The 27,650-nt window shown below is 52.7% G+C and overlaps 1 protein-coding gene across 3 annotated transcripts in view; it reads right to left on the bottom strand.

Moving 5' to 3' along the window:
- The window catches only part of GLIS1 (GLIS family zinc finger 1), a 236,260-nt gene that overhangs the window by 71,260 nt on the left and 137,350 nt on the right, over positions 1–27,650 (bottom strand). For all 3 annotated transcript variants that reach the window (XM_009458124.5, XM_016918723.4, XM_016918718.4), the window contains exons 3-4: positions 23,627–23,804; positions 17,628–18,510 (exon numbers count right to left, since the gene is read on the bottom strand). In XM_009458124.5, the coding sequence (XP_009456399.3) occupies positions 17,628–18,510; positions 23,627–23,804 (1,061 nt within the window). The remainder of the gene's footprint in view (positions 1–17,627; positions 18,511–23,626; positions 23,805–27,650) is intronic.

Here is a 27,650-nt window from a genome sequence, read left to right as displayed (position 1 = left end):
GTGATCACTGAGCACAGCTGCCTCTTCTTCCAGCTAGTTAGCTAGTGCACCCCTGACCTCCCGCCTCCCCATCCACTGGGCCTCTCTGGCCCCCACCTCCTCACTGCCCAGCTCAGATGCCTCTCCCTGTCCTTCTGGCCCTCTCAGCTGCTAGGCTGGTATAAACCCTGAGCAAAATGCATGGATCAGCTCCGCCTTCCTGGATTCCAGCTGCTAAGAAGGCAATGACCACAACGCGCACACACATATGCACACATACTCGTGCATGCATGCACAAACACACACGCCTGCATACAGTCCACACCAGCACAGGCTCGAGGGCTCAACTCTGTACCCCACTCTCCTCAACCTAAGCCACCTGGTCTGCTGTGCAGTCAGTTTTCCCTCAAATGTCCCCCTCGGCTGCTTTCAAACTGCCCTTTTCTCCTCCAGCCCTTCTCATTCACATTCTAACAAGGCCCAGGTTCCCTCTGCTTCCACCAAAACCCTCCCTGACCCCAGGGCTCTTCCTGGTGGCTCCACTGCTCACCCCACCACACTGTCCCCTTGGCCACCCAATCTCTGTGCCTCACTTTCCCTGTTCTTCCTCCCTCCCCCAATAAATGCTGATGTCCCCTGTGGGTGCTCTCTAGCCCCCCATCTCACAGGCTAGCTCCTCCAGCCTCCCCCCTCAACATGCTTCTTAGTCTACCTTGAGGCTGACCACACCCCTCTCCTGCCTTAGGAGCTCCAGACTTGCGCATCCCCTATCCCCCTGGGGCCCTCTGGCTGACACCTCCCTATTCAGCATGCCCCAGATCAAGTCACAGCTTCCTCCCCAAGCTGCCAGGCCTGCACCAGCACCCACTCAATGAACCCAGGCCAGAGGCTGAAGCCCTCACCTGGGCTCCCCACCCCACCCCATGCATCCAGCAGACTCCGCACTGCCTCCTGGCGACCTGTCCCTCCTGATTCTCTCTCTCAGATCCAGGCATTTCTGGAGCTGACAAACATGTCTTACTGGCTGCCCAGTTTCCCCACAGTAAGAACTATCACTCCTTGAGTGCGGGAAGTGAAGGTGTAAATAGGGAACACCTATGCCTCCCACAAAGCAGGGTCCAGCCCCTATCCACCTGAGGGCAGCCAGGCCTGGCCAGTGGGTTGCCCTGCTACAGCTGTGGCCCTGGAGCACAGAAGTGAGGATCCCATCATGGTGTCTGGGTAGGCTCTAAGCTTGTGTGCCCCTGGAGGACCTGGGATCCTGCCTGTCTTGAGTCTGATCCTCTTCCCTTGGACAGATAGCCTGTGGTCCCTGGAGCCTGCCAATATATTTCTGAGTGGGGATGCAGGGCTCACTATGGCCAGGATTGGTTTCTGCTGCTTGTAACTAAGGAACCTGGCAGGTAGACGTTCTCTCCTCCTCTGCCACCACTCCAAGCGAGGCTTCGTTAACTCACCCCCTGGCCTTTCCCCATGCCAGTGCCTCCTCCTGGAAGCCCTTTTATCTCCTCCACAATGCCATCCTGATCCCCCTACCCTAGGCCCAGGCTGATTGTTGCTCCTTCTCCTAGGCCCCATCATCCCCTGAGCACCTCCTTAAAGCAGGTAAAAGAAGAGGGCAAACAGTGTCGCCCTCGGGGACCTTGGAGTCCACTAGGCTACAGACTCCTTGAGTAAAGGACTGCATCAGTCCCAAGTAATAGACTCAGACTTGAAGTCTGCAAAGACAGGCTGCTTGCTATAGCAGCCTGAATCCCACTGGGTGATCGGGGTCAAGTTAATTAACTTCTCTGAATCGCAATGTCCTCTACTGTAAAATGGGGATAATGACAGCTACCTCAGAGGGCTGACATATTGCTAGGCTAACAGCACCACACAGACTAGGACCTAGGTCCTTCACCACCAGTGTTTACTTGCCCTTGGCTTTTCTCAAATAATAGTAGCATAGTTATTTGTGAAAATAAGGTCTATTGTTTTGTTCAGGGTCTCTGTATCATCACCTGTTAATAATGAACTCTCTCATTTTTACAGCCTTCCTCCAGCCATCAGCTCATATGACTCACACATAGGACCTCATAGGGATTAAGTATCCAGACAAAACTGCCCCCAGCACACAAGCTGGCTGGTCTGCTTCCTTTCCCACTCAAAAAGAATCCTGTATCAACAAGTTGCCCTTTTTGCTTTGGCTACCAGGAAGCTCCAGGAAAATATACGATTCAATCACGATAATTAAGTGAGCTTAGGTTTTCCAAGTATTTATGTCCTTTTCTCTAATCTATGTCAATTTAACTGCACATAGATCTTTTATTGTAACTATCCATCATTTCTTAATGGAAAACAATAACTCAATGAAAAGGAACAAAATCAACTGTAACAGAAGGGAGCAGAGTAGAACATTGCAACAGGATTTTCCTCCACCTACCCCTTTTCACAGAGGATGAAATTGAAGCCCAGAGAAGGGAAGGGGTGAAGAAAACATGTACCATTCTGCAAGCAGCCCCAGGATCTACAGGCCTTGCTCTTGGGGCTGATTTTCTAGGAGACGCAGCAGGCACAGAACCTACAGTCCACGATACTTCTAGGAACTCATGAAAATGTTTTAATTTAAAATAAAAAAAAAAAGTTTAGGTCAAAGAAAATGTGTTAACACATAATATGTTTGTCTTTATACCAATGCTGTCATAAAATATACTTTTAAATGTTTTTCATGGAGGAAAGGGCCCAAAGGCAGAGGTGCTGGAACTTGAGGACGTCAATGAGAAAGCCCCACTGGCTTTACCATCTCACCAATGGGGACTGGACACTCCTATTGCCCCCTGCCCAGCTTCCTGGGGCCCAGGCCTACTCCATGCTTCTCTCTCTGACACAGATCCAAGGGCAACAACCTATAGCATTCTCACGACCGTGCCAGGGGACATGAGGCCTTGCCAGGTGAATCTAATCCAATACCCTCTAGGTAACCACCTCAGACAGCTTTTGAAAGGCTGAAACCGCTGCTCAGGCTGTGGGAGGGGGATCCCATGGCTGATTTCACCAACCAGTTGTCAGGACAGACCTTCCTGGGTTCACAATATGGAGACAATTAAAGAGCTGGTGCTTCGAAGCCATGAGCTGCCAACCTCCCAACAGAGGTGCTGACTGCAGGCATCATACCCTCTGTTCCTATCAGCTGGAGCTGGAAGCAGCCCTCACTCCTCAGGACCACACCTCATCTTCCCCCAGTACGCAAGCTGTGCTTGCCGCGGGGGCAGCCATGGGGGCAGCCGTGGGGGCAGAGCTGGCCCAGGAAAACATCATCACACCCCAGGGTGTGGCAACGGGCTCAGAGGGAGAGGTGCACAGGGCAATCGCCTGCCCTGGGCTTTGTCACAGACCTCCCTGCCGCTCAGCCAGCTCCCTATCTCTCCAGTCCCAGTGTCTGCATTGGAAAGATAGGGCAATGGTCCCAATGACATGAGGTTATCGTAGGACTATACGGAGTAAAGGGCAGGTAAGCAATTGGACACGGTTATCATTTCCACTGAACAGGTAAGTAAACTGAGACCAGAACAAGGAAAATGCATGTGCAGCCACCGTCCTGATGAATAAGGGATCAGGTAAGGCCTGGGATCAGAATCTTGATTCCAGGAGCCCCTGGGGCAGAGCCTAGGCCTCTTGAGGGGTGGCTATGCCTGCAGGCTTACCTGAACCCCATGCCACCTCTTACTGGCCATGGGACCTCCCCACATTCTGTCTTCTGCCCCCATGGGTAGAGCCATGAGCCGCAGAGCCCCTCCATCCTGACCTGGTTCCTGCACCCTCTTTCAGGGCTGGAGCCCCAGGCCGCCGCCCCAAGCCCTCCCTTTCCTGAGCCCTACAGGCCTCCCTACCTGTGAGGTTGGTATCTTCCTGTACACAAAGGTCAGGGAGTGAGGCAAGAGGACACCTTGAGCTCCTAGTGCTGATTCTTGATTTAGCAAAACCTCCCCAGAGGTTTTGTGCAGGTTAAGTGGAGAGATATGCTCCAAATCCATGAAGAGCCCAAATTACACGTGATTGCTTTTGAGGAATCGCAGGAACTAATTAAGAGGCCTGGTCAGGGGTCCTCTAAGGTGAGCTCAATTTAAAAAAGGAGTCATCGCTGATGCTGACAGAGGGTACCCCAGAGCAGGGGGAGGCCAGGGGCTGGAATCCCAGCTCTTGATCTCTCTGGGCCTCAGTTTCCTCATCCATAAAATGAGCGCATCACAAGATCCACTGAGAAAACATGGATGAAAGCCTTAGTCTGGCATCTGGAAGAGAACACGTGCCTAACCAATGCCGCTTTCCTTCCTTCCTCACACTTTAAAATAGCTGTTTTTGGATGGTGGAATCATTTTTCCTGATGCATTCTTGGCTGTTTCCATCCTTTTGTTATCAATTAATGCAAAATTGTACTCCTGCCCCACCTCTGTGCCCATGGTCATAAAAACAGAATCTGCAGAGATGGGCTTAATGATAAACAGCTGCTGCAGCAGCAGCTAATTACTGAGCATCTACTATGTGGAGGACTTGATCGTAAATTCCTTTCCAAGAGCGAAACAGCGTGGGAACCTGGATAAGAACGCCTCTCTGGGCCTCAGTTTCCAAATTTGTGTTTCCAGTCGCAGCAGATGGTTTCTATGTTCCTGTCTGAATCTGACATTCCAGGAGCTGTGAACTGAGGGCATAGCCTCTCCTATAACCTGATAATGCCGATGAAGAAGGGAGGGAAATAGGGGTCAGGGGTAAGTGGGTGCTGAGCACCACTGGGTACTGGGCACTGGGCTGGCCTCCCTGGGCGGACAGTCCCAGCTAGGCTGACCCAGAAATACCTCTGGGACAGCAACCGTGCAGCCCTCAACACGACCCTGTGAGCTGCTGCAAAACCCCCCACTTCACAGGACAAGAGTCCTGACTCTCTGTCTGAGTCCTTTCTAGCATGTTCCATTCCTTCTGCCCCACTGAACCACTCTCCCCCTTTTTATTACTAACATTCATTTATCTGTTGATCACATATTGTGTATCGGGAACTGTTTGAGGCATTGGAGATACAGAGGGAACAAAACAAAAACATCTAGACTTTATGGAGCTCAAGTTTGACTGGAGGACAGATCATAGACAAACACATAACAGGATTTCAGGTGGAATATAGGGGCAGACAGTGGCCAAAGGTGCTACTTTCGAGAGGCAGTCAGGGAAGGCCTCCTGGAGGAGGTGACATGGGAGCAGAGGTCAGGCTGGGGCAAGAGCATTCCAGGCAGACGGGGCAGCCATGTAAAGAGCCAGAGGTGGGAATGAACTTAGCATATCTGAGGAACAGCCGGAACAGAGCAAGAGAGAGGAGTGTGGAAGGAACTGGGGCCAGAGAGCTCAGGAGGGGCCCACACCTGCCCTTTCCATGCCCTCCACCCCCTTCCTCCTCCCTAGGGTGTGCCAGGAATGCAGGAAAGTAACTATGGACATCTGAATGTCTGAGCTCACAGGATGGAGCTCAATGGAGTCCAAGTCTTCCATTTTATAGATGAGAAAACTGAGGACTCAGAGGGGTGGGATGACTTGCCCAGAACCACAGACAATTTGAATGCAGAGTTGGGGAGGGAACCTAGCTCTGAACCCCTGGCCTTCACTGTCTCTACTTAGACTGTATCAGGGTCAGGAGACCTAGGAGGGCTTCCAACTTCATCTAATCCAAGTCCTAATCACATACAGAGGAACTAAGGCCCCACGGTCAGGTGGCTCCATGCAAATGAAGAAAGGAGGCTGGCAGAGCCAGGCAGTGGAAGCAGAGCTGGCACTGGTGCAAGCCTGTGTGGGTCTTTGCACAAGCCAGGCTTCCTCTGACCCTAACACCCACAGCAATCAGTCATCACACCTTCCCAATGCACTAAGAAGGTGTGACATTTGAAACTGGTTAAAGTCTCCCTGGAGCCTGCCCAGCAGCTCTTTGTGAATCAGACCCTGCTAGGAGGGAAGGTGATTTTGACACGTGTGGTCTACATGCACCGCCAACCGTCTCCTGCTGTGTGACCTCCAGCAGGTCACCTCTCCGCCCTGGGTCTCAAGGCCCCATCTGTCAAAGGGTGTGGCAGGGGTTGGGAGGGGCATCAGAGGAGCTGCTGAACCTGGGAAATTTCCTCCCAGTGCACATGACAAGAGCCAGTGTTCTTCAGAATCTGGAAGGCAACACGTGTAAGTGCTCACCGCAGGTGGTACTAGCACACAGGTGGTACTCAGCAGACTGTGGTGTCTAGCAGGCAGGACACTGGCTGGGAGTGAGGGATGCTGAGCTTGCCTCTTTCGCTCTGCAATTTCCAGTGAGCCACATCCTCTCTATGGGCCTCAGTTTCCACATCTGCAAACAGCAAATGTGAAGATCCAGGCAGTCGGCCTTGTGGCCTAGCTGAGGCACCTTCTGTTGTCCTGGACTCCTGTGGGAAGGAGGGAGGGGAGCAGGTAGAGGGGGTGCTGGGGATCTTACGGAAGTATCTGAAGCACTCATTTTTTCTGCCTGTGGCCAGACTCTCTTAAGCTCCAATCACTGTCATGTTCACTGGCAACTCAGCCTGATCAGAAATGACCCCGTAAGCCAAACTGCCTCCCAAAACTTGGGGTTCAGCAGATGCTGGGAAGAATACACTCACATTTAAATGTGGTAGGCAACTAGGGACAGCGGGAAGATCATGGCGCAGAGCCAGGACCTGAGCTGGAGGCGCAGATGTAACACTGGCCAAGTAGCTTCCACTCTGTGCATTTCAGTGACCCCACTGTGAAAGAGCAATCCAGCCACCGCCCTGTGCCTTCCCTGAGCACAGGATCTAGCCATCAAAACTCTGCAGCCCAGGGCCCTGCCCAGGGCCTGACTGTTCCCCAGGAAGATACAAATGTTACTTTTGGCTTGAAAAGTCTATGGCTTGGGGATCTGATGAAACAAAGGGGCTGCTAGATGGTTCATCAGTTGAACAGACACTCACTGGGTGCTCTGTGCCCAGCAGACGTCCCAGTCTTGCCCCCCAGAATGCAGAGTCCTGCAGAGACCTCCAGTCCCATTGCCCCATCCCCAGGAAACGTACCGCCCAGTACCACATTGTCCATCTGCTGTCTGAGCTTATGCCCCAACATGGCAGGACCTATCGAGGGAAGTGGCTACATAGAGAGGGCAAGAGCAGGCTGCCTTCTAACAGGAGGCCACCTCCCAGCCATTTGGAAATTGCTACTTGCAAGGCAACAGAATCTCAGTGACAGATTCTCATTTTATCATTACCCACGTCACAAGAATGTATTGCGAGGAGGAGGGGCCGGGAAAGTCGGTGCCTTAATCACTTACAGACCACGGAGGCCCCAGTCCTGGCAGTGGAAGAAGATTTATTGTGGGGACGGGTGGAAAACAAAGAACAGTTGTGCAAACTTTACGGAACCACATTATGGGATATGCTTTTCCCATTTCCCACTGGCAAATGTGCTGGAGGCAGTTTCCGAAGGAGGACCGAGCTCCGTTACCCAAACGTGCAGACACTGTGCCCCAGCACGACACACTAGGCTGACCTGGCCCGGCCCACGGGTGCCCAGGCTTTGGCAAGACTGGGTGCATGGTCCGATGCCGGTGGATCTGTGGAAGAAGGGCTCCAGATTTGAGTGGACTGCCCTTCCTGAGCCCCAGTGTCCTCATCTGCCAATTGCCATGTACCCACCACACTAGCAACACTAAATGTTACCTCTGCCCATATTACAGTCCTGTGTACAACCCTTCCGAGACTCTCTCCACTCCCTCGGGGCACAGTCCAATTTCCTTACACTAGACCTTCAGGCCCTTTGAGGCTCAATTCCGATGTTTCTGCCCTCAGCCCCCATGCAGGTAATTCACTTCAAGACCAAAAGGACATCTATGTTCCCCACAAGGTCAAGACTATCACATGTCAAAACCTTCACGTGTGCTGTTTCCTTTCCCTGCAACGCGTCTTCTCATGGTCTACACCTGGAAAGTGCCCACCCACCTGTCAGAGCCCAGCTCTCATGACATCCTGAGGAAATCCTTCTCCCTCCTCTGTGTCAGAGGCATTTGGTTAATTCATTTGCCACCAGACCATTCTTCCTTTGACACTGTACTCCTTGCTTCTAGCACTGAACTTGGCACAGGGGGGTGTCAAGCTGTGTTGAAAGGTTGGTGGCCAGGTGGGGGTGGACAATACAGATTAGCCCAAGGCTGTCTCCCAAGGGAAGGGCACAGTTAAGGAAGGACTCTAAAGAAGGGCCTCTTCTCCTCAGCATCTCGGTCTTGGTGTGTCCAAGGTGACCGAGACCTTAGGGGTTACCTGGCCCATCCCCCATTTAACAGACGAGAACAGGATGCTGAGGTCTGCAGCTGCAGCCATCCAAGTGAGCACACAAAGCCAGCTCTGGCAACCCCATCTGTTATCCAGCAGAGACAGAGTCTATAAATTCTCAATTACGAAGTTTGCCATTTCCAGGATGGCCCTCTCAGAAAACATGGTCTGGACACCTTCTTAAAGTCACTGTTGATTTTATCTGACATTCTCACTCCAGTAAGACAATCATTTCAATTCCATTTACATTAAGTTCAAAAGCTTTTTCCTTTATTAGTTTAAATTCAATTCAAATAGTTGTGTTTTTTATCCTTAATTTTTTTTTCATATTCCATAAAGCAATGTTGGGCTCACAAAACTTGGCCAGCCCTCCTGTTCCCTCAAATTTGGTGCTCCTGGGAATTCTCTTCCCTGTGAGAGCTTGGGACTAATGACTTCAAAAAATGGGGAGGTGGGGGAAGGAACAAGGGCTCCTGTTTTCAAGCATCTAATATGCGCCAGGCACGAGGTAAGTGCTACACATATATGATCTCATCTAGTTCTCACTACACTCTCCCCTCCACGCAGACAGGAAACCAAGGCTCAGAGAAGCCACGTGACTTGTCTTGAGGTCTCACAGCTGGTTAAGGGCAGAGTAAGGGATTTGAACCTTAGTGGTTGTCCTGTGTGTTTAGCCATTGGTCCACCCTGGCTCAGAATTTAAGTAAGAAGGGAAAGGGGTGGGGGGTCAGGGATGGACATAAGTAGAAATGGGGGATGGGGAATGGGGGTGAAACAGGGCAGGGTGGGGACGGAGGTGGAAGTGAGGTGGGGGTGGGCTGTGGAGCAGGGAAGGAGGGCATCCAGCAAAGCTGCAGGCTGAGGCCTCAAGACTAGGAACTACATTTGGGGAGCACATAGCCAACCTGTTCCATTCCTGATGGGGAATCTAACTGGGAGGAACACACCTGTGAAAGTGCCCTGTCTGTACTCAGAGGCCTGGCTGCAGGCAGGAGTACTGGACTGGGAGTCAGAGACTCAGCTTCAGCCCAGCAGCCCTGACTAGGGCAACAGTGCCCCTCTGCAGAGCACTCTGCAGTTACAGAGCACAGCCCCTCCACCCCCTACAGAAACTTCTGGGGTGAGCATCACAGCTCCCATTTTACAGATGCAAAAACAGACTTGGGAGTGAAGTGTCTTGTCCAAGGCTGCATGGCTAGTGAGCAGCAGAGCTGGGATGAGTCTCCAACTCCATCTATCTCCAGTCCCTCTTGTCCTTCCCCAGGCAAGTAATTTCCATCTGGGGACTCAGTCTCCCCTCCGCACAGTGGCTGGTGGGGGACGAGGCTCTGACCTAATTGCAAGGCCTGAGAACTGGAAGGACACTGGCTTCCAGGAAGCCTCTCCTTGTTAAGCCCAAGCCCCCTGGGTTTGCTTTTCCAAAACAGGGGAGGAAGAAAAGCATCCCAATGTAAGCCAAGATCTGTGGAGCTAAACCTCGGGCTCAAGAAAAGAAAGGACATTGGCATCTGTTGAGCCCCTACTAAACACTGTCTACTGCACTCTGACTGCTAGGCACTATCCCATTTCATAGTGCAGGAAACAGGCTCAGCACAGCCAAGCGACACATCCAAGGTCACAGAGCCTGCCCATGGCAGAGCTGGGACTTCCAACAGCCTTTTCTGTTTCTTTGGGGACATTCGTGACTGAACAGCCACTATCCATTTTAGACTTTCCCTTTTCTCTTTCGCAAATGCAAATTGTCCAGAACAGCCAGGACCATTCTGATATACTTACTGTGTGCCATTGTCTAGTTTCTCATCAAAGCCTCACAACAGTCCTATTACCCCAATTTCATAGGTAAGAAAACCGAGGCTTATAGAAGTCAAGCTATACTTGTACACGATCACAGGCTGAGGGGTGGCAAAGCTAGGTTTCAAATTCAGGCTTTCTTGCAGAAAAACTTCAAGCACCAGATTAGAGGGTAGACGTGACAGTCTTTAAGGTCCCACCAATGTTGTGACTTCATAGGAAACTACTCAGGAAGACAGGGTCCGGGCAACCTCACACAGCCTTGGAACAGAGAGAACAGATAATCACAGGGCAGAGCCTCTGTCCTAGGGAGGGGACTCAGCTCCTCCATAACAAAGGCCAGGCCAGGCACTGAAGGGCCATGTGGTCCCCCAGACACTTGGCCATGTTAGGAACCACTGTTACACACAGTGCAACACATGCTGGGAGAACAGGAGGCACAGAGAAAGGGGGAGCTAAGGAGGGAGCACTAAACTGAGTTGTGAAGGATGTATAGGAGTTTGCCAGGCTAGGAAAGGCATTCTAGACAAAGGGATCAGCAAAAGCCAAGACCCAAAGGATTTAAAGGACCTGGAGAATGCAGACTCTCTAGGAATTCAGGAGGAGAGGAAGCTTCAGGGCAGGAAGAAATAAAGCAGGCATCCCTGGGCTGCTGTTAATGTACCGGATGACATGAGGCCATGGTGCCTGCTCTCTGGGCTTCAGCTTCCCCACCTAATAATGAGGGTAGACATGAGAAGTGACATGATCCCAGGAAGGATCATTAACGAGGACACTTCTGGATGCCAACTTGCAAGCTGACTTTGCCCAAAACAGTTCTCCTTCCCAGATCCATCCAATCCCAGATTGAGTTGAGGCAAGTTGAGGATAGACTTAGTGGCTTGAGTGGGTGGGACCACTTGGCCTCTCTGGCCTCATTTACAGCAGGATTCTCCAGGGCAGCTTTTTGATTTGACCAGAAACCCCAGCCTCCAGGAAGGGAGCTTGTTTCCAGGCGACTATTCTAATGAGAGTGAAATGTTTTACTTTTCAACCCATGAGGTGTTCTCTACTCCAAGACAGAACAAAGAACCCATCAAGTCAGCAGGCAACAGGCTCTCAAGGTGACTGGGTGCTGGCTTCTTGAGAAAAATAGTTACATGCAATATCCATTGACTTCCCCACTCGACTGAGGGCTCCTTGAGACCAGGCAGGATTTGATTCCCTTCTGTGACCCCAGGGCCCAGCCAGGGGGCACACAGCAGGTGCTCAGTGACAGCTTGCTGAATGAGTTTCAGATCTGGATATTCTCTCAATGTTTGTAAACAGACTGATGATTCTGTGCCTGGGAGGTGGCTTGGGGTCATGGCTAGTACACAGTCTCTGGAGTCAGACTGAGACCTGGGTTTAAATCTGACCCCACCATGCATTTGGGACCTGAACTTGGGCCAGAACTGGACTGTCCTTTCCCCATCTATAAAATGGGGATCATAATTCCAGTCTCCATGAATATTTTGAGGGCTGAGGTCATGCACGTGGAAGCACTACATAAACTGAAAATCGCCCGACAAGCGTCTCAATAATGATCTTGTCCCACTTGATCAACCTGGCCAAGCTTATAAAGCCAGGCTGCAAAACCTCAGCTCCTGGCTCCCCTCCCTGTCTCCATCACCCAGCAATAATATCACAAGATTCAAAAGCAGTGTTCTTCCCACAGTGCCAGAAGTCTCACATCACAACATCTTCATCTCTGCACCCCCAGCTCCTAGCACGAGGCCTGGCACACCAAAGCGAGGCAAGTGTTTCAGGGGGATGATTCCTAATTGGAGGGTCACTTTCCCACAGCCTAAACCTTTCCCAACTTTCGATTATCAGCCCCTTCAGGGAACTTTCCCTGCCCACTGATGCATACTTGCTGTGCAGTCCTGGGCCCCTGACCACCCTCTCTGGGTCTGTCTTCCCTGTTCTCTGTCTGTATGTGATGGGATGAACTGGCCGACCTGCCACTCATCCATTTCAGGGTCCTGGGTAATTCCCTGGGATGAGCTTCAGATGTTGCAATGGGTGAGGGGTGTCTGCTGGCCTTAAAATGCTCAAGCCCACAGGGCTGGTCTCAAGATGTTGGGCAGGGGGCAGAAGGCAGCAGATGCACAGGGACTCCACCCACTGTGATTTGAAAAGCACAGAGGTGACTGTTCTTCTGAAGGAAGAGGTTGGGCAAAAGTGGATGAGTAGAAGGCGGTGTGTCCCATTAGAATGGGCCAGGCAGCTGAGGCAGGTCATACAGAGCAAGCCATTTTGCCTGCGAACTTCAGAAACATACAGTTTCTTCTTCTGTAAAATGGGCATGGTAATTCATGGCTGGCCATGGTAAGTTTCAGAATATATTAATTCTCTTCTCCCTCAGGATATCCCATGGGATATGAGCCCAGAACCCCAATCAAACCTCTCTCCAGTTAACACTGGTTGGGCAGGTCAGCAGATATGGTTGGTATCTACCTCCTGCCACTTGGCAGACTGTGTGATCTTGAGAAGTGATTTGGCCTCTCTGGGCCTCAGAGGTTTTTGTTTTTGAGACAGGGTCATGCTCTGTCACCCAGGCTGGAGTGCAGTGGTGTGATCATAGCTCACTATAGCCTCAAACTCCCTGGCCCAAGTGATCCTCCTGCCTCAGCCTCCCACGTAGCTGGGGCTACAGGCATGTACCACCATGCCCAGCTAGGAGGTCAAAACAACAGATAGGGAATGCCTTGCATTGAGCCAGGATAAAACCATCTCTGAATCTCAGTAAGGAGCAACTCCCTTTAGCTCCCCCGCCCCTCCCAGCACCCAGGATTTTGTTTCTCAGGGGCTGGCGGAGGGGGGTAAAGGTTTGGGGCAAGGCAAAAGGGAAAGCCAGAAGCCCCAGGATTATGGGGAATGACCGTGAGTTTGGCCCAGGCTAGGAGGGCAAGGCCCTCCCGGCAGGTCCAGCCAGGTGGCTTGTGTTCTGAGTTCCTTGGCTAGTTAAGGCCAATCCGTAATACTCAGCTTTCAACCAGATTGATTTCTCTGGCCCTAGATTCAGAGGCACCTGGGACAGACTGGCAAACAGTGGAGAGGGGCGTAAGGAATGGAGACCAGTGGCCAGTGCAGCTGCAGTGGCCAGAGGAAGCTGGGCAGGATGAAAACCCGGCCCGAGACTCCAGCAGCTCATGAGGACTGGGAGGACACGCATGGGCCTCCTATGCCACAGGTCCAGCTGCCCCAGCCTAGCTCCATGCCCCCTGAGCAGACACTGTCTGACTCAGAGAAGGTGATCTGCAAATGACTGTCAATGAACAAGATGCAAAGAATCAGGGATCCCTGGTAGATATTGAATGGCAAGGACAGAGTGCCTGCCCTGCCCAAAGCAACCACCCACATACTGCCCTTCCCACCCTACTGACAGCAGAGGCTGCTACAGTCTCAAGTCCAGGCTCTGCCATCCATTAACTGGCTCTTTTGAGCCACAGTTTCTTCATCTGTAAATCAGCTGTAAATAACCCTGCCCTAAGCCCCAGGGCTACTGTACACATCACCTGAGATCAATGCTGGAGTGTGATGGGGAAGCAAGCACCCTCCCTTACATCATCTCTCTTATCCCTAGTCACAACAACCCTAAAAGGCAAGTACTATTATTACTCCATTTTACAATCAAGTATGCTGTAGTTCAGAAAGGGTAAGTCACCAGCACGAGGTCACACAGCTGCCAAGTGACTAAACCAGGTTGGGTCCCAGGTCTGTGGGACTCCAGACCTGGGCTTTTCACCTCTGCACATGCCTTCCGGACTGTGCTCACAGCTTTGGTAAAACTCTTCACCAAAGTAAGGGACTCTTCTCATGCCTATTGTTGTTTTATAAAACCCAAGGTAGAGAAGGGCATTGTCATGACTTTTCCTTTTTCACTCTGCCTCTCTCCTTCTTGATGTGGAGAAAAGCAAGCTACAGTCTGCTAATTTCTGCAGTCGCAGACAATCAGAATTCCGGCCGTCTGGGAGAACCAACCTAAAAAAGCATGAAATTAATCTGTTCAAAGTTAACGTCTTGGAGTCGTCGCGTCAGTATTTGGGTTGGACGGGTAACCTTGTTATCGTAACACAGATGAAGCACCACATTTAATAAGGCTGAGACAACTCGGGCAACGTAAGAAACATAACAGGATATTGCAAAAAGATTAGGGAGCTTCCTCTGGACAGCATGGATGGGCCGTGCAGAGGGCAGGGTGGGGGATGGATGATGCCATTGACCTTGGGGGTCCAGCAAGTCCTTAGTCCCAGGCCTGGCCTAAGGACTAAGATGCTCAGGCAGAGGGGAGCTGGGCTCCTCTCAGCACATTGAGGCCTGCCTGGTGCCGGAGCAGAGGCTCCGCGGGCTAAATGTAAGCCAGCTGCGAGAATGGGAGTGTTCCAGTCGGATGGGATGGGGGAGGCTTACCTCATGAAAGAACTGTGGAAACGGCTGCTGGAAAGATAATAAAAGGATTAACTGCTATTTTAGTGGGCCATTTACTCTTCAATCAAAATGTCTCATCTATTTCCTGTTCTCCAGAGGCTCTGGGTCCAAAATTCCTTTGTCTATTACAGTGCATGGTAGCAGAGGCCTGTCATGAAAAATTAATAATTTTACAGGGAAGGGAGATTTTACTTATCTGGGTGCTGGTTGAGGCCCACCCCTTCCCCTGGGTTACCCACTGTGCCAGCATCATGGAGGAGGGGGAGCACGCCCACCCCACCGCAGGCAAGAGGAGGCCAGGGGAGGCTCTGACAAGCCTCCGAAGCCCAGATCACTGCTGCTGTCTCCAGATGGTGACACCCAGTGGGGCCGGCCCTAAGAGCCCAGAGAATAGTCAGTTTAGCAGAGCTACACAAACAAGAGCATTGCAGTTTGGAAAGATGTAGGCTCGAGTCCCATTCCAATGGTTACTAGCTGTGTAACCCTTAGCAAGTTATTTTTATTACCATTATCATTCTTAGCCTCTATTCTTATTATAACTGTTGTTATTGTTTCCAACTAGCTGTGTGACCTGGGGCAAATTATGCAACCTTCCTGAACCTCAGTTTCCTCATCTGTAAAATGGGGGTTCACAGTATCTACCCCACAGCATTGTGTTGAGGACCAGGTGGAGTTGTCACTTAGAATAGCACCTGCACACAGTCTGTACTTGGAAGCTGCTTTCTGGTATTATCATCACCACAATCCTAAACCCTGGAAGAGGCAAGACCAAGTGTTCTCATGGGAGCAAGTGGAAGGCCAGCCAGACCCCACCCAACCTTTGTTTCTTCATTTGTAAAAACCCTTGGTTTTACAGGACTTGTAAGGATTAAACAATACTGATAGGTGAGTGTAGACACAGCTTGATATCACCTCCTCCATGAAGCCCTTCTGGGCCTTCCCTCCCTGGGACTATGCAAACTCCATCCCAGGACCTGCCACTCATCTCCCACCCATCTCTGAGCATGAGTGTCCCCAGGGCAAGGGCCATGGGAGGTCCAGGTCTGGGTCCCCAGAACCAGGCCGCAGCCAGTGTAAGCCAGTGTCCTGTGAAGTCTGTGGAATCAAGTGAGATCCTGGCAGCCTGGCCGCAGAGAGAGAGACCCTGAGTCTGCACTGAGTAACCCAGGCCCCTCTGACCCCTCACTGGGCCCTGTTTCCCAAGCTAGAAAGTGGGCGGGGAAGGGCTAGATCCTCTCTGACTTCCCAAATTTCCAACACAGATACTCTTCTGGATGCCGTGATTCCACAGAGGCCCCACTGTGAGAAGACCACTAACCACAGGCAGAAGCCAGGTGTAAGCCAGTGTCCTGTGGAGTCTTGTCAAGGTTCCTTCGGGTCACAGAGCCTCCACCTCGGCCCCCACAGGCACCCACAGACTCACCCATAAAAGAGAATATGTGAAGGAGAACTGTGGCTCAGCAGCTGTCAGCTCCAGGGTCTCGGGGAGATATCGGGGCCCAGCTGTCTCCCAGCAGCCCTGGCCTGGCCTGCACGCTGTCTATTGGTCAACTCCTAGGCAGGGGCATGTGTCACAGGACCCCAAACAAGCCAGAGCATCACCAGGGGCTGGCCCAGCCACCAGGCCTCCTTCCAGCATCCTCTCAGCCCAAAGGCACAAGATAAAGTCAAAGTCTCAGCCTGTCCAATGCACTCTCCCCACCACTGCTCCACACACCAGAATGCTAACCACAAGCTCCCTCCTCCTGCCTCCCCTTGGCACAGGCCATTCACTGCTGCTCACTTGTTTACAAAGCAAACTCTTTCTCCTCCTTCAAGACCCAGCCTCCTGAAGCTGCAGAAGCAGATCCTGTCCGACGCCCAGCTCCCAGCTCCACAGGTAGGTGGGGCCCAAGGGCAAGCACCTTGCCCCAGGAGGACGGAGTTTATGCTGCTGACTGCCAATGTGTCCTGCCTCCTTCCTGGCCCCTACAATGTCACCTTGGGCTCTGAATGGGGACACTATGCCCCTTCCCAGACCAAGTGCTCCATGAGTGGGTGTCCAATGACAGTGTTTGACACTTGCACAAGTCCAAGTGTGAAACAGCTTGACTTTAGCTATGGCACCAGCCCCAGCACACCAGCCATGCTGCTGCCCTGATGGCTGGGCGGGCTGGGCAGTGGCCCTGGTGGCCCATGCTTCTCAACACCAAGCACACCCTGAGGTCCAGCTCTGCCGTTTCTGGGCAGGCACCTCTCCTAGTGGGCTGGCTGTGCCTCGGAGGTAGCACAGCAGTTAGGCTGAGTGTATCAGGGAGTGCTCCTAGCCTCTGATACAGTATTCCCCACAGACGGGGCAGAATTGACCTGTCACAGAAATGACCCATCACAAGGGCTGGAGGCCTGAGTATTCACAGTTAATATGCGCGTGTGTGTGCACGCGTGCATGCATGTGTGTGTGCACGTGCGCATGTACACATAATGCTAGTGCCAGAAACCTGTCTCAACTCCAGGAAGAACGCTACTGGTACTACCCAGGGCCTTAGCTAGTAACCCTGGGCCCCAGCCCAAACCCTGCCCTGGGGACCCGCAGCTCTCGAGCCGGGTGCCTGTTAGGCCCCATTGTTCCTTGGTGGAAGCCAAGGCTGTAGGCAGCACTAGAAGGCCCAGGGAACCTCACTGGGATGGGTGGCGGTGAGGGCCCAGCGCTGGAGGAGAGTATGTTCTCCACATCTCATTTGGCCACCAGCAGATGGGACATGGAGCACAAACACATGAAAGAAGAGGCTGGCCACGCCTGTTTTTCCAATCGCATGTGCACACAGCCCCGGGCCCTGTGGCGTGCTAAGATATATCTAATGCCTCAGGGTGGGGGACTGGGCACCTAGTGAGTATGAGGGCCCCTCTGCCACGGTTCCCAGTGACAGGGGCACTGACCGTCTTGACCAGAGGCCACATCCACAGCATGGGTCCTTTCCTCCTCAACCACAGGGATCTCAGCCAGCCCAGAGGAAGGAGTCCCAGGCGGCCTCTCCTGGGGCACTGGGGTGAGTGCTGCTCTGCCAGAGGGGCTGGGGTGAGGCCTGGCGGCCGGTGGGAACTCACCATGCACTTGTTGGGCTTCTCGCCCGAGTGCACTCGCATGTGGATGAGCAGCTTGTAGCGGGCGTTGAAGGGCTTGTAGCGGCGCACGCAACCAGCCCAGAAGCAGGTGAAGTCCTCGCCCTTGCGCTGGTCGATGTGGCTCTTCTCGATGTGCCGCACCAGCTCCTCCTGCTGCTCATAGGCTGCACAGCAGTCCACCCAGCGGCACGCCTGCCGCCCGGCCACCACCCTGCCTGCCAGGCCCAGCCCCAGGCCTCCAAGGCTTGGGCCAGGCGGCAACTGAGACAGGGGATAGGGGGGCGGCAGGCCTTGCTGGTGAGGTCCAAAGAGCTCTGAAAACTCATCCGCGGGTTCCTGCTTCAGGAAGCTCGCCTTCCGGCAGGCTTCAAGTTGCAAGCTGCCCTCATGGCTGTCCGTCGATGCAGGGCCAGGCCGGGCCCGCTTGGAAGGGCCCCCCAGATCTCCCGCCAGAGGGGGGCTCCGGAGTCCATTTACACAGGTGACCAGAGACGTCTGGGAGGAGCGGATGATGGAGGTGACGTCGGAGGAGGCACAGGGTGAGGAGGAGGCTGGGGAGGTGGGGGGTAGGCCCAAGAGGCAGCAGCGCTTCAGGCTACCCTCGGGGAGGTGGGCCTCGGGCTGGAGGCCCAGGCCAGAGCTGGGTTCGCTGCCCAGAAGGTAGCAGGAAGGCGCAGGGGTGGCGAGGCTTCGGCCCGGGAGGTCCAGGTCTGGGTGCAGGCCAGTGGCCGGCGGGCCCCGACAGTGGGCAGACAGGGATGTGCGGGCCTCTGCCATGGCTTGGTAGTCGGGCAAGGACTCCTGTTTGATGTGTTGTGTGGTTGGGAGGCTGCCGTTGACATAGGTGGCCTGGGGTCTAGGTGACCTGGAAGACAGTGGCCAGAGAGGTCATGAGAGGCTGGGCTCGCCACAGAGGGAAGGCTCAGGTGGGGGCAGACAGGGAAGCTGAGGACCAAGGGATGGACAAGCCCAGGGCAGGAGGCAGAGGCTGAGGGGCTGGAGGCAGAGAAAGAGCACCTACAGACTGGTTGTCTGGAAAACAAGCAGAGTGTAAAGGAAAATGGGGAGAGAGAGGAAGAGAAGGGCTGGGGAGGGAAAGAAGAGGCAGGAGGCCAGGCACAATGGCTCATGCCTATAATCCCAGCACTTTGGGAAGGCAAGGCAAGAGGACTGCTTGAGTCCAGGAGTGTTCAAGACCAGCTTGGGCTACATAGTGAGACTCCATCTCTACAAAAATATTTACAAATTAACCAGGTGTGGTGGTGTGCACCTGTAGTCCCAGCTACTTGGGAGGCTGAGGTAGGAGGATTGCTTGAGCCCAGGAGGTTGAGGCTGCAGGGAGCCAAGGTCATAACATGCACTCCAGGGTGAATGTGGTGAGAACACCAGGAAGGAGGACCTTGCATCGTTTTACCAAAGCTCAGCACCCCCACCCAGCCCTGGATGCCACGCCATCCTGCCTCCCAGGGGGCTGCCCTGCTCCCTCTCCGTGGCCTTCTAGTGAGTTCTCCAGGAAGAAGGCTGAGGCTGGCATTTTGAGGAACACCCAGGTCCAGGGTATATTAAATTCCACTTACATGTCCTTTAAATCTTTCTTAATTTTTGTAATCTAGCTTAACTTCTATAAATGCTAATTGTATGACACTTCGCCCCAAGCAGCCTGGCCTTTCCACTGTTAATGTCAGTGCATGGGGGAGTCTGAAGTGCAGTCCTGGTGGGGGTGTCTCAGGAGGAACTGAGGAAAAGCTTCTGAGGGGTCCCAGGGTTTCAGGCCCTCACAATGTGACCGCATGAAACTGCGATTTTGGGGAAAAGCCATGGGGCAGGCCAGGCAGGGCAGCCCATGGGAGCATGTGGGTTTGAGATCAGGCTCAGCCACATCCAGCCGTGCAAACATGGGCAAGGTCCTTTGCCATCCTGGGTCTCTCTCCTCCTCTGGGACATCAGGAGGATCCTCCCCATGAGAGCAAGGGTGGTGTATGTGGGCACGGCTGGGGTTTGCCAGGTGGCTGTCTTCACCACATAGGTGGTACACAGGTGCCCAGAGGGCCTCTCCCACATGTGGAACATTCCCTCCACCACTGCGCAGGAGGCCAGGCTTAAATAACACAAGGGGATTCCTGCACTGAAGCTTCCACCATTCTGAGTGGGGGGACCAGGTAAGGTGCAGAGAGAGACGGCAGGGCCTACCTGTCACCAGAGCACTCTGAAAAGGGGAAAGGTCAGGAAAGTGAGGCAGGGCTGAGAGTTAGGACGCCCCCCTGGCTGGCTAGGCAGAACAGGGAGCCTGGTGCTATGCCTGAAGTCTGGCTAGGACACCCCACGCCACCTCATCCCATCTGAACCTCAGTTTCCTTGCCTGTAAAATGAGGGCTAAGTCTCTCTACCTCAGAGGATGGCTGCCAGATCGAGTGAGATGGCCCCGTGACAGCCCTCTGCGAAGGGGATGGCAGGGTGAGGGGAGCTCTTATCGCCGTTCACCACCACTGTCTTGGGGCTCTCTGCAGCCAGAGCTGTGGGGTCATCACCTGTCCCTCGGTTTCCCAAGATGGCCTTGCAGCTCCAGCCCCTCCATCTCTGGCTCCCTGCAACTGGAGCAGCCCGAGTTCCAGTCATGAGGTACAGGAGGGGAGGGGAAGGGACAGGGCTCCCGGGAAGGGACAGGGCTCCCTGGAAGGGAGCTGCTGAGATTGGGATAATCAGTGTTTCTCCAGCAGAGACTCAGGGGAGAGGCAGGGATCTCAGATCGCATGTCTCTGAGGGCTCAGGAACTGCAGTCTGAATGGAAAGTCAGTGATTTCACTCAACAGGCTTTTCACTCTGCGCTGGGTGATGCTGAAGAAGTGGGAAGACCAGGTCCCTGACCTTGGGCAGCTCCCCTTCCAATAGGGGAGTCTGTGGACCGGTCCCCTGAGAGAACATTTACATTCTGCTGAGGGGTAGGTAGAGTTCTGGTGAACTGAACTAGTTATGTAGCCTCTCTAGCCTCAGTTTCCCCACTCAACGGCAGTTGGGGGTTGAGAGCATTAATGCATAAAAAGTGCTTGGCCTGGTGAAACCCTGTCTCTACTAAAAAAAAAAAAAAAAAAAAAAAACAACTACAGAAAATTAGCCAGGTGTGGTGGCAGGCGCCTGCAGTTCCAGCTACTCGGGAGGCTGAGGCAGGAGAATGGCGTGAACCCGGGAGGCGGAGCTTGCAGTGAGCCGAGATGGCGCCATTGCACTCCAGCCTGGGCGACACAGCGAGACTCAGAAAAAAAAAAAAAGTGCTTGGCCTGGGGTGTAGTGCACAGTAAGCATACCACCATCGTTTTTTATTAGCCGTAGGATCTGGGCCTCCTGGGACCATGAGGACTGAATACAAGAATGTGCACCCAAAGGAGTCACTCAGGAAACCGAGGCTTTTATTAGTATTAGAGAGTTAGGCTGGAGGCAAGGAGGCGGCTGGCGCAGGAGCCCAGGCGCTAGTTGCAAGGTCCTGAGATTGGGAGGGGCAGGCACCGAGAGTGGAGAGAAGGGGCCCCAAACACAAGGCCATCGGGCGGTTGGGGGAAGGCACGGAATTCGGATCAGGTGTGGCATAGGGGCTGGGGGTCTGTTTTTCTTTAGGAAAATGAGCGAGTCTGAAAGTGTCAGCTCCAATTCAACCACTTTAATAGGGAGGGTGTGGGGGCACAGCAACTTAGACTGATGCCGGCGTAGAATTCTACACACAGACTCTCCTGTGCCATAAATTGTCAAAATGATATTCAAAATGACAAATGATATTTCTGACTGTCTCTAGCAAAAGAAAAAAAAATCCTCTTCCTTAGCTTTTCCTAGGTTAGCACAGCTTCTACCCTGAGAGATAATAGAATGAATTTCACCAGGGAAATTGGATACCACTGGGGAGCCTCCAGAGAAGAATCCAGCAGATAAATGCATTTGACTATCACCAAACAATGCACGGCTCAAAAACTATAAGACGCTTGCTCCTTGCTATGGACTGATGTGTGTCCCCCCAAAATTTATATATTGAAGCCCTAACATCCAGTTTGACTGTGTTTGGAGACAGAGCCTTTAAATAAATAATTAAGGCTAAACAAGGTTATAAGGTTGAGGGCCTACTCTGATAGGACAGGTGTTCTTATAAGAAATGAGGGCCGGGCACGGTGGCTCACGCCTGTAATCCCAGCACTTTGGGAGGCTGAGGCAGGTGAATTGCTTGAGCCCAGGAGTTCGAGACCAGCCTGGCCAACATGGTGAAACCCCGTCTCTATAAAAAATTAGCCAGGCGTGGTGGCACACGCCTGTAGTCCCAGCTGCTGGAGTGGCTGAGGTGGCAGGATCACTTGAGCCTGGGAGGTGGAGGCTGCAGCGAGCCAACATTGTGCCACTGCACTCCAGCCTGGGTGACAGAGTCAGACCCTGTCTCAAAAAAAAAAAAAAGGAGGAATTAGGGCACAGGCCGAGGGATGGCCACGTGAGTACTCAGTGACAAGGCGGTCATCTGCGAGCTAAGGAGAGAGGCCTCAGAAGAAACCAAACCTGCTGGCACATCAGTCCTGCACTTCTAGCCTCCAGAATGGTGAGAAAGCACAATTCTGTTGTTTAAACCACCTAGTCCATGGCATTTGCTATGGCAGCCTAAACAAACGAATACACACCTAAAATCAGAAGTTTTACTAATATCAAAGGAAGCCAGAAGGAATCTAAATTCTCAAAGGAAAATGGTTGCACTTGGGAAGAACAGCATCCTTCTATTTAGGAATTTATCCACTGTGGAGCTCTCACGAGAACGTAAACTCCATCAGGAGAGATCTTTGCTTCCTTCACCAAGATGCTCCCAGCACCGACCACAGTGCCTGGCACATGACAGGCACTTGACAAATGGCTGGTGAAGGAATAAACTGCAAACCGGCAACTGGGCAAATGTTTAGAATCTCTGGTCTGTGAAGCAGGCCTCAGGCCAGCAGCCCCAGGCAGTGGGTGAGGGGCCTGGGGCTGAGCTGGTGTGCACAGAGGCCTGTCTGTGACTGACCTGGCTGTCAGCAAACCAGAGGGCACCAAGGCTGCTATGGTTTGAATATCTGTTCCCTCCCAAATTCATGCTGAAACTTAATCCCAAATGTGGCAGTGTTGAGAGGTGGGGCCTTTAAAAGGTGACTGGGTTGGGTCATGAAGGCTCTGCCTCATGTATGGATGAATCTGTTCACGGGTTAATGGATGATCATGGGAGTGGGACTGGTGCCTTTATAAGACGAGAGAGACCCGAGCTAGCGTGTTCAGCCCCCTCACCAGGTAATGCCCTGTGCCACCTCGGGACTCTGCAGAGGCCCAGCCAGCAAGAAGGGCCTCACCAGATGCAAACCCTCAATATTGGACTTAGCCTCCAAAAATGTAAGACATAAATTCCTTTTCTTTATAAATTACCCAGTGCCAGGTATTCTGTCAATATGTAACAGAAAATAGACTAAGACAAAGGCACAACTGAGACCCCAGGAGAAGCTGTAGGAGGCGGGCGTCAGCCCAATGCACACCCTAATGAGACAGGGTGGCCGGCACTGGAAGTGTGCAAGCACTGAGTGGACAGCTACCCAGCAGGGCTCTGTGGGCCATGGTCTCCTGGGGCACAGATGGTATGTGGGAGGAATCCCTCTCTGCCCTATCAGCAGTTCAGGGTTTGACACTGTATAAACTCTGAGCTGGGCTTTCCTTCCCCAACCTACCCATGAATCTTCCTCTTCTGAAATGATTGATTCCTGTGAAAAGCTTCGTCTGCTTGTTCAGCAGGGAAACACCTCAACAGAACCATCTTGTGTCTCTCAGAAGACAAAGCAGAAGGTGCAGGATCTAGGCCAGGTAGCTGCTTCTGAGCTATGGGCCCCTCGTGCCTCCATTTCCCCATGTGTCCCCCCAGCTAAACAGAGGAGGTGAGGCCTGAGGCCCATGGTCCTGGGGCCTCCTGGGAGTGTCCACAGAAAGCAGCTGCCCGCACCTACCTGTTAGGGTGGGGGAAATGCAGCAGCCTCTCACAAGCTTGGGGGTGAGCCTGGGGCGGCGGGCTTCCTGCAGGGAGAAACAGGCCCTGGCAGCAGGTGGGGCCAGGGCCCTCAGCAAGGTCCAGGTCCAGCAGGCTCTTCTCTGAGCCCGGGGTACAGTGGCCGTAGCTCCCATTCACTAGGCAGAGAAAGACAGGGAGAGAGGGACACAGTGAGTGGGAACAGCCTGCAGAGGGGTGTGGGGAGAGGGCAGTCCCTGGGGTACAGCAAGGGACAGGGCACCCAGAGCCAACACTCACTGCATCCCTGCTGCATGCAAGGTACCAGGATACCTCATCTAATTCCCACAACCACCAGCAGGATCAATAATAAAATCCTCCATTCTCAGATGGGGATGCTGGGTCTCCGGTGGTTAAATGACTGTTACATGAACACTGGATACCTCCTATGTACAAACACTGTTCTAGGTGCAGGAAACACTGGTAAACAAGAGAAACTCCGAGTCTCTTGGAACGTACAGTGTATTATCCTCACATTAACCACACGGTGCTCATGAGGCAAGGTGTGAGAACACCAGCTGGGGCAGGTGGCTGCTCAGCTGCGCTGCTGCCCACAGGCTGGAGGTAGCGGTACTGACATGTGAATGTCAAGGAGTACGTGCTCACTAAACAGCATCTGGTACAGTTAACACAAAAGCTCAGTCTACATTGTCTCCCAAATTGTGTTACACCATAGAAACACAGTGTGCAATTGTACCTCGCTATCGCCTGATTCTTCCACAGCCTGCCTCATGCCCTGCCTCGCCCTGCTAGTGGGTTTCTAGGAAGATTAGCTGAAGCAGTTGATGTGAAAGTGCTGAAAAACCACAGAAAGTGTAACAAGAGTCAGGCGTGCTTGTTCTAAGCTCCTTCCCCTCTCTGGGCCTCAGTTTTCTCATCTATGGATGAGGGATATACACCTCCAAACTCCATTTTCTTACGCTTTCTGTCCTGTCACTCACAGAGCAAAGCTAGGGAGGAAAGGACATGAATTTTGGGGGCTGACAGACCTCGATGTGAGCCCCTACTCTGCCCCAAACCAATTCCATAACTCAGACAAATCCCTGCGCAGGCCAGACCCTGTTTCCCCTGTGTAAGGGGATCTCACCCGTTCCCCAGTGATGCTGTGAGCCTCTGAGAGCAGGGGCACAAAGTCTCTAGCATGGTGCTGAAACCTAGTGGATGCACCAAGAAAGAAAATTGTTCTTATTGTTAAACAGCACTTCGACAATTACAAAGTGCCTTGCAGATACAATAAAACATGATTGATAGGCCCAAGTATGGCCAACACTGAGAAAGATAAACCATTAAGACGTGAAAAAAACCTGGTCCTGGAACATGACTGACTCCTTACCATGAGGAAAAGGACATCAGCAAGAGCAGCATCTGCCGAGCAGCCTGTGCAGGACCAGGGCTGGGGACACACACCACTGTCACACTTGAGCATCCCCACTGCTGTCCAAGGGAGGCCTGAGTCTCACTATCCTCATTTTACAGAGGACAAAACAGAGGCGTGGGGAGGTTCAATTACTCACCCAAGAACACACAGCTAGGAAGCCTCTGAGTTGGATTTCCGGATCAGATCTGTCAGACCCAAACCCCACGTCTTAATCGCTATGTAATAAGAAGCCTTTTAGAGAGTCCACCCCCGAGGATCCCTGTCCCTCAACCCTAATTCTAGCCCACCCTCAAGGCAGTTCCTTTGGCACACAATTATCCCCATGCTGAGGCCGGGCACTCAGTGCTAACTAGCCATGTGCCATAGCTCTGGACAGGCACCAGGCATTTGCTTGCCGAGCACGTTCCAGTCTCTGGATGAGCATGCAACGCTCACAAGGTCCCAGGGCAGGTGAGGTGCTCATATGGGAGCCTCCAGGTTCCCAGCCACACGCGAGCCCGTGGAGAGGACTCGGCAAACATCTGCTCCCACGCTACCTTCCCAGCCCCAGCCCCAGTCCTGGCCCGTCCTGCTGCGAGCAACGCTTGTTCCCACTGGCCCTGGCTGCTGCCTGGCCAGCCCCTCACAAGCTTATGTTTTAATAACTGGGTTGTTTTTTAATTAAAATGAAATCCCTGGTAACAAATGTGAATGGCCTGAGTTAATGAGAGCAGGCTGCCGCTCATTTAACTCCGTCTCTGCTTGGCCGTCTTTGCCTTTTCCAAATCGTTTCTGCATGCAATTTTATTGTCCCATTGAGGCAAACCCTGGGACTGGGCCTCAGAAAACTGTGGATAATTTTATGACCATTAATAGCATTTGGAGCAGAGAGAGCTTAATCATCACACGGAGCAGTTTCACCAGGGTCTTTCTCCCAGGGTCTCTAACAGGGGGTGCCGTTCAGAGCTTCCTTCCAGGACTCACCAGGCCCCTCTGGGGCCTTGGGTTACTCCTCCCCTCCTGCACTTAGGAGGCTGTGTGCAGTGAAGGAAGGCAGGCCCTAGAAAGGGTGGACAGCCAGCACCTACCAAGCCCTCACTCATCAAGACCTTCAAGGGTCCATCCCTGTGGGGCAGGGGCAGGACAGCCATTTTCCAGATGAGAAAGGCAAGGTTTGGAGAGAGATTCTGTGCCTTTGAGCAGGCTTGGGGGTCTGTAAGAAGCAGGGCCACAGTTCAAACCTAGATCTCCCAGACTTCAAAGCCCACATCCTGCTGCCTCTTGGCCAACTGCTGAATAACCAGAGACCCCTAATAAGTGTCCCCACCTTTGACTCCAATGAGGGTCATGTTGGAGAGCCTCTGGGAAAGTAAAAAGTAAAACCATCATAATGATGTCTAAGCTTTAATCTTTGCAATAATTCTGCCAGGAGGGTAAGCCCACTCCATCGACAGATGAGGACACAAAGGCTCAGAATGGTCAAAGCAGTTTGCCAAGGTCACACAGGGAAGAAGGGACTGAGTGGAGATCAAACCCATCACTTCTACAGGAAGAAATAGTCTTTACCCAACAAACTATTGAGGCCTGTTAGCTTCTTCTCCTCTGGATACAGTAAAAGGTTTTCCTGCAGTAAATAAAGAAAACCAGCTTTGGGAGGGAGGGAAGGAGGAAGGCGCCACTCAAGTCATAGTATGGTGCCACTTAGTGCTCTAGGCTCATTCAAGCCCTTGTCTGCTGGGACCCTCACAGCGCTCTGGGTGGAAACATCAACCTCCCAACTTTGCAGAGGGACACTGAGCACCAGGGCCAGCAAGTGGTCACCCAAGGTCATACAGTAATTGCTGGCATAGTCGTGGCCCAAAGTTGGTCTTTCAAAGCCTAGACTCTGCCCCGGGATACCTGCTGTCTCAGAGACTGGAATTTAAACCCAACACTGCAAACACGTGTCCCAGAAATGCTGCTGTCACTGGAAAGATGCGGGGACTCTCATCGCTACCCATCACGGTCCCATGTCTGCCAGGAAAGATGTAGGCACTGCCTCCTGTCTGTTGTCTTGCCTCCCTGTCCCCAGTGACTTCACAAGACCCAGATGGAGGAGGTCCACTCCTGTTCACTCTCCATCTCCAGAGAGCATGGATGGATGGATCCTTCCCTGGAAAAGCCGGGGGAGCAGGGGTGCCCTAGAAAGAGGTTGGCACCCGCAACCATGTCTCACTCTGTGCCACAGGGGGCCAAGAGCCAACCTTGGGCCTGGCTTTCCCCATGCAAATGAAGCTCCTTTGGAGACTTACAGGGTGATGGAGTCCTGTGTTTACTTTTACAAGTTAGTGAGAAATCCTAGAATGTCAGAGTTGGGACTGGCTGACCATCTATTTCATTAATAGATAAGAAGCTAAGGCTCAGAGAAGGAAAGGGCCTGCCCCAGCCACACAGCAAATCCATAGCAGGGCCTGGGTTGGCACTTTTTAAGCTAGGTAAGAATTTGGTTTGGTTTTCTCATCAAGCCTCAATGTTCTTATCTGTAAAATGGTGCTAACACCTAACCCACAACGTTGAGGTGACAAATGAGAATATGAACACAATGCATTTGGCATGAGGCCTAGCTCAC

The sequence above is a fragment of the Pan troglodytes genome, chromosome 1 (genome assembly GCF_028858775.2).
Source record: "Pan troglodytes isolate AG18354 chromosome 1, NHGRI_mPanTro3-v2.0_pri, whole genome shotgun sequence".
Taxonomy (NCBI): Eukaryota; Metazoa; Chordata; class Mammalia; order Primates; family Hominidae; genus Pan; species Pan troglodytes.
Note: the sequence above shows the minus strand (reverse complement) of the source record. Positions and strands in the feature narration are given on the sequence as shown.